The sequence below is a fragment of the Sciurus vulgaris genome, assembly GCF_902686455.1.
Source record: "Sciurus vulgaris genome assembly, chromosome: 3".
Lineage (NCBI taxonomy): Eukaryota > Metazoa > Chordata > Mammalia > Rodentia > Sciuridae > Sciurus > Sciurus vulgaris.
Window position 1 is genome coordinate 65,184,197 of NC_136463.1, and position 13,334 is coordinate 65,197,530.

Below are 13,334 nucleotides of genomic sequence, written 5' to 3' on the forward strand. Positions count from 1 at the left end.
GGAGGCAAATCTGTCTTTCACTTCTACGTTTACTTAACAGATCCCCTGCTCTGGGCTTTTTAAGGTAGCTTTAGGTAAACAATGAGTAACTTACTAAAAATATTCCCTTTCACTGAAGCCAAGTTACAAAAAAAGAAAATATAGTGTATGATCAAGGAGAGGCAGGGCTGTGTGAAAGTTTCTGGAGCTAGAGCTTGAGCCCTCCTGGCTGACTGGGAGTTCACATACCTGACATCAAGAAAAGCAGAGTTCTGGCAGGGTTGGCTCCTAACCAGGCCCTCTCTTCTTGTTGCCAAATTACCTTCCTAAGCAGCTGGGTCTGGGAACAAAGAGACTAGAGAATGGTTTGTGATGAACTGGACTCCTAGTTCTGAAGTTCTCCTCTTGGACTAAGGATAACACTGCTCAGAAGATGGATGGGTATTTTAACATATTCCCATTTTATTACCTGCAGACAAAGAAAAAAAAGATAAAAATAGATGTTTAACCACACAAATAATTTACATTACTGTCTTCTTTATGACTGTGAAATAATAAAATTAAATTAAATCAAGAGCAATAATGTTTCCTGCACAGTGGTTACTAGGCAAAAACCGGTATTTACACTCTCTCTGGAAACCAAACTGAAATAAGAAAATTCATAAACTGGAAGTTAGAAGAGCTCTGTGGAATTTTTCTTGGTCAAACTTTTCACAGAATTTTCAAGTGAGAAATGTAATAAGCTGCATTTTTCCTTCTATAATTCCTTTCATTATGAGGACCTGTGGCAGGCAGTCATTCATTGTCAAGATGCCTCACAGCAGAGCCATCCTTGTTGAAACCACAGGCTGTGGGGCTTAATGCAGAAAGCAAAAAGGGGAAGGGACATAACCAGGAGCCTGAGTCTTCCTTGGGTTTTGAGAACCTTATTATCTCTCCTGAACACAAGGCACCTTCCATCTAACCAAAAATGATCACTGCAGGTAAATGAAACAAGGCAGAGAGAAATATGAAGCCCTATGACTGGCAGGTGCTGTGGAGAGGTCACCCAGTTCACTCCTCTGCTGGATGACATCTCTCCTCCTTGGCAAAGGGCTCCACTAAAGGGGAGACTGTAACTTCTCTCCCTTTAGGGATAATTGTAGGGATGTTGTAACATCCCTCTGCAGGCTCTGAGGTGAGGGATGGTGGGGACAACTAAGAAAAGCATCTGGCTGTTCTATTCTCGCAATTTAGGTACAATTGGTAATCCTGTGTGTCACAGTTCAATCTAGAATATATCTCAACAGTATCTTTAGCATATATGGTACCAGAATTGTGTCTATTTGAATGGATATTAGGAGTTTTAATATTTCTTGGAATTTGTTTCAGTTCATCATTTGCAGTTTTTTGATGAGCCCACCCCAGCTACGACTTTTCCAATATAATTATCCTCACTGGAGTGTCATCCTGGGTTACTGCATAGGAACTTCATCTTTCATCTGCATCCCCACGTATATAACTTATCGGCTGATCATCACTCCAGGGACATTTAAGGAGGTTTGTGTTAGTGTGTATGTGTGTGGTGTGTGTTCATACTGGTAACTGTTTTGGGAAAAAAGGATCCTCTTGTTATGCTCTGTTAAGAGAGAAGTCTATTAAAAACTTAAAAAAAATATACAACATTAAAAAAAAAAAAAGTCTAGCCAGGTGTGGTGGCACATACCTGTAATCCCAGCAGCTCAGGAGACAAAGACAGGAAGATCATGAGTTCAAAGCCAGTCTCAGCCACTTAGCAAGGCACTGAGCAACTCATTGATACCCTGTCTCTAAATAAAAATATAAAAAAGTGCTCGGGATGTGGCTCAGGGGGTAAGCACCCCTGGGTTCAATCCCTGATACAAAAAAAAAAACAAAACAAAACGATATAAAATGCACCAGAAGGCTCTCAACCTTACTTACTTAAATACCTATACCTTGATGTAGATTTCCAAAGGCTGCCACTATCATCATAAGGCATCTCCAAAACCCTCAAATACAACAGCAAAAGAGTGAGCTCATCCTTCAGATGCAGCATAGCACACACTTTGGGTTTTGTATAGCTTTTCTAAACTTATCAAACAACTGTTTGGCCTTCTGCTTGCCCTTGGGCATGGACCACAGATCTGTGATGTCAGAAGTTATACACAGATTTTTTAAATAGTTACATTACATTGTCAAATAATGGTTGCATTTAATTACCTATTTTCTAAAATCATTACATTTTCTGTTTACAACTGCATAGCACTTAGCAAAATTTTTTTCAATCTTTGAAAAGAAATTAGTGTTCATATTAGACGTTCAAAATTTAAAAACCTGCAGTGTTAGAGTCACATCAACTGTAATAGAATGTCTTCTGATAAGATTTCTCTCACATAACTGATTGATCATGACAAATTGTGATCAATAATAGCAAATGTCCTTGGGATGGTTTCTTATCCATTGTTACAATTCTGAAAATCAATTTATAGTACAGAATTCACTGATTTCAAAAGCATACTTGAGGGTTTTAATAAGAGATGAATTTGCTAATGTCTCCAGAGAATTACTACCTACATATAGTTCATATACTGTAGACATCAAAATTATTTAATTAGCAGACACTGGATATATAATATGGATATTCTATGATTACTATTCATTTAATATATTCAGGAAACTTATAGTAAGAAGAATTAAAGAAAAAACTGATTTTAGAATCTAAAAAACACTGGCTCTATTAACTATATCTCCTTGTGCTTTCATTTTAAAAAGCTAACATAAGTTTAATATATTGTCTTTGGATAGAGGACATATCAGATGTTGAACTGATAAGAACAGTACTATACTTTAAAAAAAATTTTTTTTAGTTGTCAATGGACCTTTATTTTATTTATATATGGTGCTGAGAAATGAACCCAGTGCCTCACACATGCTAGGCAAGTGCTCTTATCACTGAACCCCAACCCCAACCCCAGATACTATACCTGATCTTAGCTAAAAGATTGAGAAGTGATCATACACAGATTTTTAAGTAGAAATTATACTAAAAAATGCCCATGGTAATTTTTCTAACAACAATGTGACAAAGTACTGTTTCGAAAATCATCACACAATAAGGATGTTTCAACAGTCTCATAGTTTTAGCTCAAAAATTGTTAACTATCCAGCAATATCATAGTTTTAGCTCAAGCCATTAGGGTAAAAACAATTTTGCCATGACAGAAGATACACTTAAGGAATAATGTGCTATAAACATATAACAACATTGCCTTACAATCTGTTTAAGAATGTATACTTTCCAAAGCATCTGCATGTAGATAATATCATTTGTTATCAAAATACCCTGTGAAGTAGATGGGCAGATTTTACTGGCAGACAAGGACACTGAATCTGGGAAGAATCCTGCTCAAATAGTCCTTATTTCAGTGATTTGTCTGAGATCACACCATACAGGAACTCCCAGAATCCAGGTCTTCTGACTCCTGCTCCATTGTTCTTTTCACTTTTACATGCAGCTTCCCTCTTGTCCTCAGGGTTGACAGTTTGCTAATGCAGAAATCAGTACTAAAGATTAAGGAGAGAATAGTAACTGTTTTCTATCCCATGTTTACAGAGTTATTGGTTCAGCCACCATGATTCACAGCAGTGTTATACTTCACATCAACAGAATCAAAATACTTCAATTGTTACTTGTTTGGTTGTGTTTCTTGCCACAATAATAAGGGTACTATGCCAGAGAAGTCCAAAGAAGTTTCCATTTCTTTCATCTGTAGTTAAGTGCTTTTGCAGGCAATGAGCTCAAAGGTAAAGGATTTATCTCAGGGAAAGCTGGAAGGGATTCTATCTATTACAGCCTGAGAACTAAGGTGAGCTAGTTTATGGGCTCTAAGCCAAACTCAGACATGAGACCATCACACTAAACTTCCTCAAACATTTCATGAGAGACAAGAAGCAAGAGAACATGAGGCAATCAAACATCAGCTTTCAGAGATTGGAGGCGTAGCTCAGTGGTAGGGCTTACCTAACATGCATTCATTTCTTTTCCAAATAGGAAAAGTGGATTCAAGGTGAATAAAACCATGTAGTTACTAGTGGCCTACCCAAACCAGTCCTGTCATGACTTCATTCCTCCCTGAGAGTATTGGATCCAGGTATTGCTTGTAATACACTCTCAGGTCAAGAATCATTAAATCCATTCCTTCAGGTTGTCCTTTATGGCAGATGAGGTGATCCACAAGCTGTGTTGCTTCCAATTCAGAGACTAGGGTCAGGGTAGGAATAGAGGTTAATAAATGTCAGTATTTATTACTGACATTTGGTCACAGACTGCACCTCAAACCCTAGTTATCGTTCTTGCAGATTGTCCAGTTGATTACAATAGAATGTTACTCAAAGATGTTTAAGTAAAAGAACTCAGATTCACTGGCAGTAGAGGTAAGACATTACAGGGCCATAGTCACCACAGACCACTGATGAGTGAGGAGGGCACTGGGTGACCAGGAAGCAGTGTAATATAATATGTCAAGGAGGACTGAGAGGAAAAGACCTGGTTAGTATGGTCACCTACTTTCTCTGGTCCTTGATTTCCTCATCTTTAAAATGTGCTTGTTGGGCTGGGGAGATAGCTCAGTTGGTAGAGTGCTTGCCTTATAAGCACAAGGCCCTGGGTTCAATCCCCAGCACCGCAAAAAAAAAAAAAAAAAAAAAAAAAAAAAAAAAAAAAAAATGTGCTTGTTGGATCATATTGACATTTCCCAAAGTGAGTTTTGAGGAGCAACAATTCCATGGGACATCAGTAGGTGTGTTACTGCTGGGAAAATGGTTATGAAATCAGATGATTTTTGGAGAATGCCAGATTAAGACAAGTTCAACAGGTTTCTTAACTATGGGATTTCTCAAAAACCTTTAATATGTTCACATGCATGTTTAATCTCCAAGAGGAATAAAGTATACCTACCCCCTTCCAAGTACTTAAGGGATTAGAAAATTTTATAGTTCTTTTTGGATTACCAGACTTGATGGTCATGGTCTTAATAGTCTATCTGTGAGGAAGAGAAGCTTCATATAAATCTTGCTGGTTTAAAAAAAAAAAAAAAAAAAAGACATAGGTGAATTATTTTAACTCTTTTGGCTTTTTGGTCCTGGCAATATATAGATGCTCTTGGACTTACAATGGGGTTACATCCTGATAAGTCCATCATAAATGGAATGTATCATTAAGTCAAAAATGCAACACACTTAGCCTCCTGAACTTTACAGCTTTGAAGAGTACATTACAGAGAATCACATTTCCCCCCGTGACTGCATGGCTCATCGGGATCTGTGGCTTGCTGTTGATGTCCAGTGTCATGAGAGAGTATCACTAACCTGGGAAAGATGAGAATTCAAAATATGGTTTCTACTGAATGCATATTGCTTTTGTACCATAATAAAGTAAAAAATAGTTAAACTGAACCATTGTAAGTGGGGGACCATCTGTATAAGGTTGAAACTATGGAGTGAGCTACCATTTATAGATGTAATAGAGGATATGATATCATAACATTTGAAGCCTAGAAGTTTCAAGGTCATACACTTAGTTCATTATTGCAGAAACCCCCAATAAGCTACACAAAGATATTAAAAAATGCTTCCAATAAGTAACATGTTTATGAAGATGCCAGAAATAGGCCATTCCTTCGATTAGCTATCTAATGTCATGTAGAAGGCCCAGGCCTGCCAAATTTAAAGACAATAGTAGACAACTAGAATGCTGCCAAAATACAGGAAACAAAACTAGGTTTGTATTTTGGGAGACCTGCAGCCAGAAGGAAAACAGAAATGTTTGGGTAGGGGTTAGGTGACAAAAGCCAAACATTTTTTCTTTATTTTTATTTTTATTTTTTTTTTTAATTTTTTTCTTTATAATGATGTTATTTGCTGCCCTTGCCTCTGCATGCCTTAGTGATCTCTTCTCGCTTGGCACACCATAGCTCCACGTAAGATTGGTTGCAGTGATCTATGTCTAGTTGCCAATTAACAAGATAAAATTTTCTAAGCAGTTGTAGTTTATATATGCATCTATGGGAATGGATCATTTCTGAAATTTTGCTTTTAATGACTTGGTATACCCTAAGGATGTCAGTATATCCCCAGTCCATTTTATTTCATTTTTTAAAATTTATTAATTTTTGGTACTAGGTGTTGAACCCAGGGGCACTTAACCACTGAGCCATATCCTCAGCCCTTTTTTGTATTATTATTTAGAGACGGTCTCACTAAGATGCTGAGGTTGGCCTCAAACTTGTGATCCTCTTGCCTCAGTCTCCCAGCTGTCTGGGATTACAGGCATGTGCCATTGCACCTAGCAACAACTCCTTTTTAAGAAAATTTCTAGTGTGAGAGTTCAGTACTCAGGTTTTAAGGTCATAAGAAACACAAAATATAAAACTTTTTTTTTTTTTTTTTTTGGTACTGCAGACTAAACCAAGAGGTGCTTTACCACTGAGCTACATCCCCAGCCCTTTTTATTTTATTTTTTGGATACCAGGAATTGAACTCACGGGTGCTTAACCATCAAGCCACATCCCCGGCCCTTTTTTATATTTTATTAGAGACAGGGTTTCACTGAGTTGCTCAGGGCCTCGTTAAATTGCTGAGACTGGGTTTGAAATAGAGATCCTCCTGCTTTAGCCTCCCAAGTCACTGGGAGTACAGGCATGCATCACCTTTCCTGGCTGGGAATGGAACTCTGAATTCCACAGGCCGTGTACCTTAAAGAATAAACTCTCAGAAGAGAAAAGAAGAGTACTGCTTCCTTTTTCAACCCAAAATAAAAATGACAGCAAAGCTTCACCTAAAGATCAATAAATCAAAAGATTTTACTAAGCGACGTAAGATTTTTCTCAGCCTCTGTGTGGTGGTGTTCTCTTTTCCGCATCATTGAGTTGGTTTATATCACTCTGATCCTAAGTTTTACAAGACAGGTTGTATGTTTTATACTCCAGTCCAAGTATATTTCAGCTCTCTTAAAGCTTCTGTGTATTTCCACTGTTTCTATAGTAGAAATTCTCAGCTTCTCTGTGACGAGGACAACTCCATGTAAGACTGCTTTAGAAGTGATGATTTCAAGGTTCACCTCTTTTAAACTGTTGTAATTTGTATTCAAATGAATTAACCAGCATTGCTGTACATTGGATTCATTGAATTAGTAACATCCTGGCTGTTGCAGTGGTTCCTGAAGTGCTGGGCACTGTGGGTGTAGTGTACATGCAGGGCACAAGGAACCCCATAGAACAAAACCCAGCACTCACTCTGCTCCTCAAGCCATAGTGGTCACAAAGAACCTCCTTTGTCTAGGAAAGGGTGCTTTGTCCCAAGTCATTCAAAGGTATACTATAGTCCAGCAAGGGGGTCTACTGAAGGCTTGTTTTCTCCCATTAGTGTTATAATGATGATCTTAACTAGGTTTTAACTTGGGGGTTGAACCAGGTGGGTTGCTCTACCACTGAACTACATATTCTCAACTCTTTTCATTTTTTGAAACAGTTTCACTAAATTGCCTCAGCCCTCTGAGTAGCTAGAATTACAGGCATGCATTCACGAGGTTGGGAATTTCTTTTTTAAAAGTCAGTGCCAAACATGGTGGCGCATGCCTGTAACTCAGCTCGGGAGGCTGAGGCAGGAGGACTGCAAGTTCAAAGCCAGCCTCAGCAACTTAGCGAGGCCCCAAGCAACTCAGTGAGACCCTCTCAATAAAAACATAAAAAACGACTTGGGATGTGGTTCAGTGGTTAAGCAACCCTGGGTTCAATCCCTGGCAACCCCCCGCAAAAAGTTGAAACTATTCCAATTTACTATTAAATGGTAGTAAAATGCTATTTAAGCTTTAATATGAATGTTGAAATATTTTTGCTATTTTGCTAAATTACCAGACTCTAAAATTGTTTTTTTTTTTCTTTCTAATAGCGCATTATTAAAAGTATCACTCCAGAAACACCAACAGAAATTCCCTGTGGGGACATCCGCTTGAATGCTGTGTAAACACACTCCAGAGAGGAAAATGTTTCCCAGCTGCTGCCACCTCTAGTTTTGGTGAATCCCACCTTGCCTCTCCGCTCTAAGTGAATGAGATTCCAGCTGAGCCTGACAAAGGAAGGACCTTCTTCAAGGAAACACAGTCCCAAAAGACTATGGTGCCCAGACTCTCATGGCCTCCAGCCATTTCTTTCCATGAAATCTCTGGGACATATTACCATGTTAGACTGTGACACAGCTGAAATGGCCTGTTTTGGACATGTGAGGGTGTGGTTAGAGGTGATGAAACCACCCTATCATCAGTTAGGATTAGGTTTAGAATCAAATCTGTGAAAGTCTACTGTATAATTTTTTGGTATTATTGTTATCTGACATCTGCTTCTAAAGACTCCACTGTTCATGAAGTTATAAACTATCTAGGAGAAAAACAAGGATTGTCTTGCTAGCCACATATTTTCTGAGTAGTGTAGAACTCTATACCTGGAACCTTCTAGAACCTTCTAATCCATGTTGCTGCTGTGGAGTCAGGAAAAGAAGCAGCTAAACTGAAAAATAATGTGTACATTTGAGCAATTGTGTCTGTGTATATTTTTGTGTCTGTGTATTATCTCTATTCCAATACTTGTGTCCACTACAAACTATGAATTACCTCTAATTTTCTTACATTAACAAGTTCTACCTACTCAAACGTGCGTGTATGTTATTATTTGAAGGGTACAAGTACTACAGCATGCTCTGCTACCTTTTCCTTTTCCAGTGACACTACTTGAGCCCCACACCTTTCTTTGGCCTTTCTTCGGTATTTGCTGTGCTTCATTACTATTCCTCTCTGCGCTGAACGTTCAGGATATTTCATAGGCAAATCTGGCCTATTTTGTTAGTCATGGGAACTGCTTTGAAGATAAATGTCAACATATGCACCTTCAATGTTCAACTGATCTGGTTTAAGCTCTACTTCAAATGACTATAACTATCCAGGTTGTTTTGTTTTGGGCTGAGAGGGTAAATCCAATTCCCATTTAGCTCTCAGTGTATAGATCTGGCACCCTGAGCTAAACCAAGGGTATCCTTAGTCTAGCAGCAACTGAAGAGTCTGGTTAGCCTTAATTGCTTTCACCCTTCCTGGTGGCCATGATTGTGAGTTCTTCAGATAGTTTTCAAGTTTCAGTTTATATAAGGCTACTTGGGAAATGGTTTGTCCCTTGTAAAGCACTCATGGATAAGTAAATTTGACTTTGGTGACTTGTGACTCTCCGATGCATAAGTAGAGAACCAAATATTAGCTTGTGGTTTGAGATTTCTTTAGCAAAATCTTGAATAAAACCTCATCAATGACAAAAGGACTTAATATCACTTCAGTCCTCCATGTAAATCAAATTTTATTTTAACAACCTTATAAAAAGCAGGTCTATTTAATAGCTTGGATTTATTCAATTTCAGTTCTTCCTTGGTTTCCTTCCCTCAACAATTTCTGCTATCTTCCCATATTCTCCTGACATAAATGCTTTTATTCTTTGCATGGGTGTTTTTGGCAATATATTTTCCTCATAGATATCAGCTACTGAGAAGTTTCCTAAAATGTTAAGGGAAAAGAGGAAGAGAATTTAAGAATGTCTCTTTATTTACCTACCTTCATTCTTCCATTCCTTCTTTCTGTCTTATTTCAATTCCCTTTGTTTTGTAGTATGCTGAAGAGAGAAAAGTCATGTAAGTGGTAGTGTATTCAGTGGTAAAAAGCTTTGCAAACTTTAAGATCCTGCTTTATAAAAATTTTTGTGTATGGATTCTCCCCATCCCATATACATATATTAAGATTATACTTTTTTAATAAGCACTTTTTCAACTGGAATGAGTTTTACCAAGACAGGTATTAAGGGAATCTTTAGGAGCTTTAAACTCCATGAAACTGAAAAAATTCCAAAATATCTGTTTGTTCTACATAGTTGCATTTATTTGATCCTTCTTTATCAATACCACTATGAATATTTTAAGGAAAATTTAGGAGATAGGTAGATTTTAAAATTCAAAGACATCAACATCTAGTGTAGTATTTACACAAAATCAAAAACTGAAGTCTGGGGTTGTGACTCCGTGGTAGAGCACTTACCTAGTATGTGTGAGGCACTGGATTCACTTCTTAGCACTGCAAATAAATGTCCATCAACAACTAATAAAAATATTTTTAAAAAGTAAAAACTGAAAATTTGTGAAACTATTTCACAACTAAAGCTGATGTTTTCTTGTTCTTTTATTAGAACAAAACCCAAGAAAGTGGGAATCTGAGGTGTAGTTCAGTGGTACAGCATGTGCTTAGCATACTCCATGCCATGGATCCAATCCCTAGAACCACACACACAAAAACCCCAAATCCAAAAACCAACAACTAAGAAATAGACAAGACACAAGATAAAGTCATGGAGACAATTATTAGAGGTTTCCTCTATTGATATGCAATGAAATCTAAATAATTCATCCCTTAACTATAAACTTGGCTAGAATGCATATGAGTTGTAACCTAAATTCACTGTCCTGGGTTCTCCTACTTAGAGATGGATGCAAATACCCTGATAAATCCAAATTCAAAACAGTGACTTCAGAAACAAATTATGGAATCACAAAATAAGGCAAAAAATTATTCTATGAGATAAGTCACTTTCTGAACATTTTATTTTCACCACACTTGCTAATTTGGTGGTACCAATATAAAAATTTAAGTGTAAGTATAAATTTCCATTTAACTCTTCCCTCTCCCTTAGAAGGGAGACTATTCTTGTTCTGGTAAGTAGGAAAGACTGACCTGATGTTTTATCACTTGTATAACTGATTTGGAGATCACTGTTAAAATATTATGGATTATGAAGGCTTAATTTTGCTGTTCTCACATGTATCTTAGACAATGCTCAGCTACCCAATGGTATAACTGAAGCCTGGTTCCTTCCTTGCATGTCTGTTGACTCATAAATCAACATTGGGTGCTAAGGTATCAGAATTGTCCAAGATGGTTGTCTTCATTAAACACAGCTAGTAGGGGCATTTTTCACTCTTTTTTTTTTTTTTTTGGTCAGGGAGGGATAAGGAAGAGAAGTAGTAGGCACCTCAGAGAGACGATGCCACCACCTGTCATCCCCATAAGTAATAAAACCAAAATAGTTCTATGCTAAGTGGGAAGAAGTTGTATACTTTAAAGTCATCATGGAGTTCACACATCATTGTAGCTGGGATTACAGATGTGACATGTACCAAAGTGCCTGGCCTTACTATTTTTTCTTTTTCACGAGTACTGTGGACTGAATCCAGGACTTTGTGCATGTGCTCTACCTCCAACCCCTTGTAAAATTTTATTTTGAGACAGAGGCTTAGGTTGGAAATGTGGGTCAGTGGTACAGTGGTATATGTACAAGGCCTTGGGCTCAATCTCCATCACTACGGAGGAGGAGGAGGAGGAAGAGAAAGGAGGGAGAGAGGGAGGGGCAGGAGGAGGGGCAGGAGGAGAGAGAAGAAGAGACTAAGTTGTCCAGTCTTGAACTTAAGATCCTCCTGCCTCAGCCTCCCTAGGAGCTGGGAGTAGAGGTACATGCTATCACACCCAGAAAAAAGAGCTTTTTTGTTGGAAATTATTCACAATATATTTCAACTGGAGTGCTAGATAGTAGAGAAATGTTAGCAGCACATCATAAAATACATACCAAGCTATTCTACCACCAATGCCAGTGTAGGGAATGAACCCAGGGTCTCTCACATGCTAAATGAATGCTCTACCACTGAAATACACCTCTACCCCTGAGGATATTTTGATTTTGTGTTAGACATATCAGAAGTTAAGCTTTATTTGAATAAAGAAGTTCCCTCTTTAAAATTCACAAAATGCTACTATATTCATTTATGTAGCAGTTTAGTTACATATGAATGTTCCAGGTTGGGTTGTGAGATATCAGTAAATGATTTCTGCTATGAACTGTTACTGTAACAACTCAATATAGTGATAGATTTGTTCTATCTCATTTTGAAAATCCAAAATTTTATTCTTTTCCTTTTTCTTCTCTTTAGTACCGGGGATTGAACCCAGGGGTGCTTAACCACTAAGCCACATCCCCAGCCCCTTTTATTTTTTTTATTTTGAGACAGGGTCTAGCTAAGTTGCTTAGGGCCTCACTACATTGCTCGCTTTGAATTTGTGATCCTCCTGCCTCAGCCTCCCAAGTGTCAGGGATTATAGGAGTGCACCACCATGCCCAGCAAAAATCTTATTCTTAACTGTATATTGTCAAGACATTTAAACATTCCTCAAAATATCACTACAATCATTTCCAAATATATTTAGCATCAAAATCACCTCAAATTAGAAATACTAAATTTCAGTAAAAGTAAGCAAGCTAGAGAACTTATTACAGGTCTTTGCAATTGTGAAGAGCTATACTTTATAATGTATTTTAAAATGTGTCATCTCATTTGCTTACCACAGATCTAGGTCATAGACTTATTGTCCCAGGTTTGCAGATGAACAGACTGAGGATCAGAGAGGTTGGTTGATTATCCAAGTTCACATAGCTGAAAAGTTCCAGAACAGGACTTACACCTAAATTTTTTTGATTCCAGGCCAAAAGTTGTCTGTACATCTATCTTAAAAATCAGAATCCAGATGGTTGTGGTGGTGCATACCTATAATTCCAGCAACTCAGGAGCCTGAGGCACAAAGATCACAAGTTTAAGGCCAGCCTCACCAGTTTGGCGAGACTTAGTTTCAAAATAAAAATTAAAGCTGGGTGCAGTGGTGCACACTTGTAATCCCAGCAGCTCAGGAGGCTGAGGCAGAAGGAAGATTGCAAGTTCAAAGTCAGTCTCAGCAATTTAGCAAGGCCCTCAGCAACTTATGGAGATACGTTCTCAAAATTAAAAAAAAAAAAAAAAAAAAAAAAAAAAAAACAGCTGGGGATATGGCTCAGTGGTTAAGTTCAATCCCCCCCACCCCAATAATAAAATTAATAAAATTTAAAAATGCTAGGGATATATCTCAGTGGAAAAACTCAGTGGAAAAGCACTCCTAGGTTCAATCCCCATTACCAAAAACAAAAATATGAGCATCCACTGGGGACATTAATATAGCTCAATGGTAAAGAATTTGCCTGTCAGGTGTGAGACCCTAGATGTGATCCGAGTACCAGGATGAGGTGGGGTTGGGGAGGAATCAACATCTATAGAATCCTGGAAATTCTAAACCAAAATAATGTTCTTTTTTTTTTGGGGGGGGGGGGTATGAGGGATTGAACTTGGGGCACTTAACCACTGAAACACATCCCCAGCTCTTTGTATATTTTATTTAGAGACAGGTTCTCACTAAA

The 13,334-nt window shown here is 37.9% G+C and overlaps 1 protein-coding gene across 1 annotated transcript in view; it reads left to right on the forward strand.

Annotated features, from left to right (window-relative positions):
• Positions 1 to 8,562, forward strand: part of SLC6A4 (solute carrier family 6 member 4) — a 35,583-nt gene extending 27,021 nt beyond the window's left edge. The window contains exons 13-14 of the mRNA XM_079130852.1: positions 1,351 to 1,518; positions 7,927 to 8,562. Of these exons, the coding sequence (XP_078986978.1) occupies positions 1,351 to 1,518; positions 7,927 to 8,001 (243 nt within the window). The 3' untranslated portion in view covers positions 8,002 to 8,562. The remainder of the gene's footprint in view (positions 1 to 1,350; positions 1,519 to 7,926) is intronic.
• Positions 8,563 to 13,334: the final 4,772 nt, after the last annotated feature.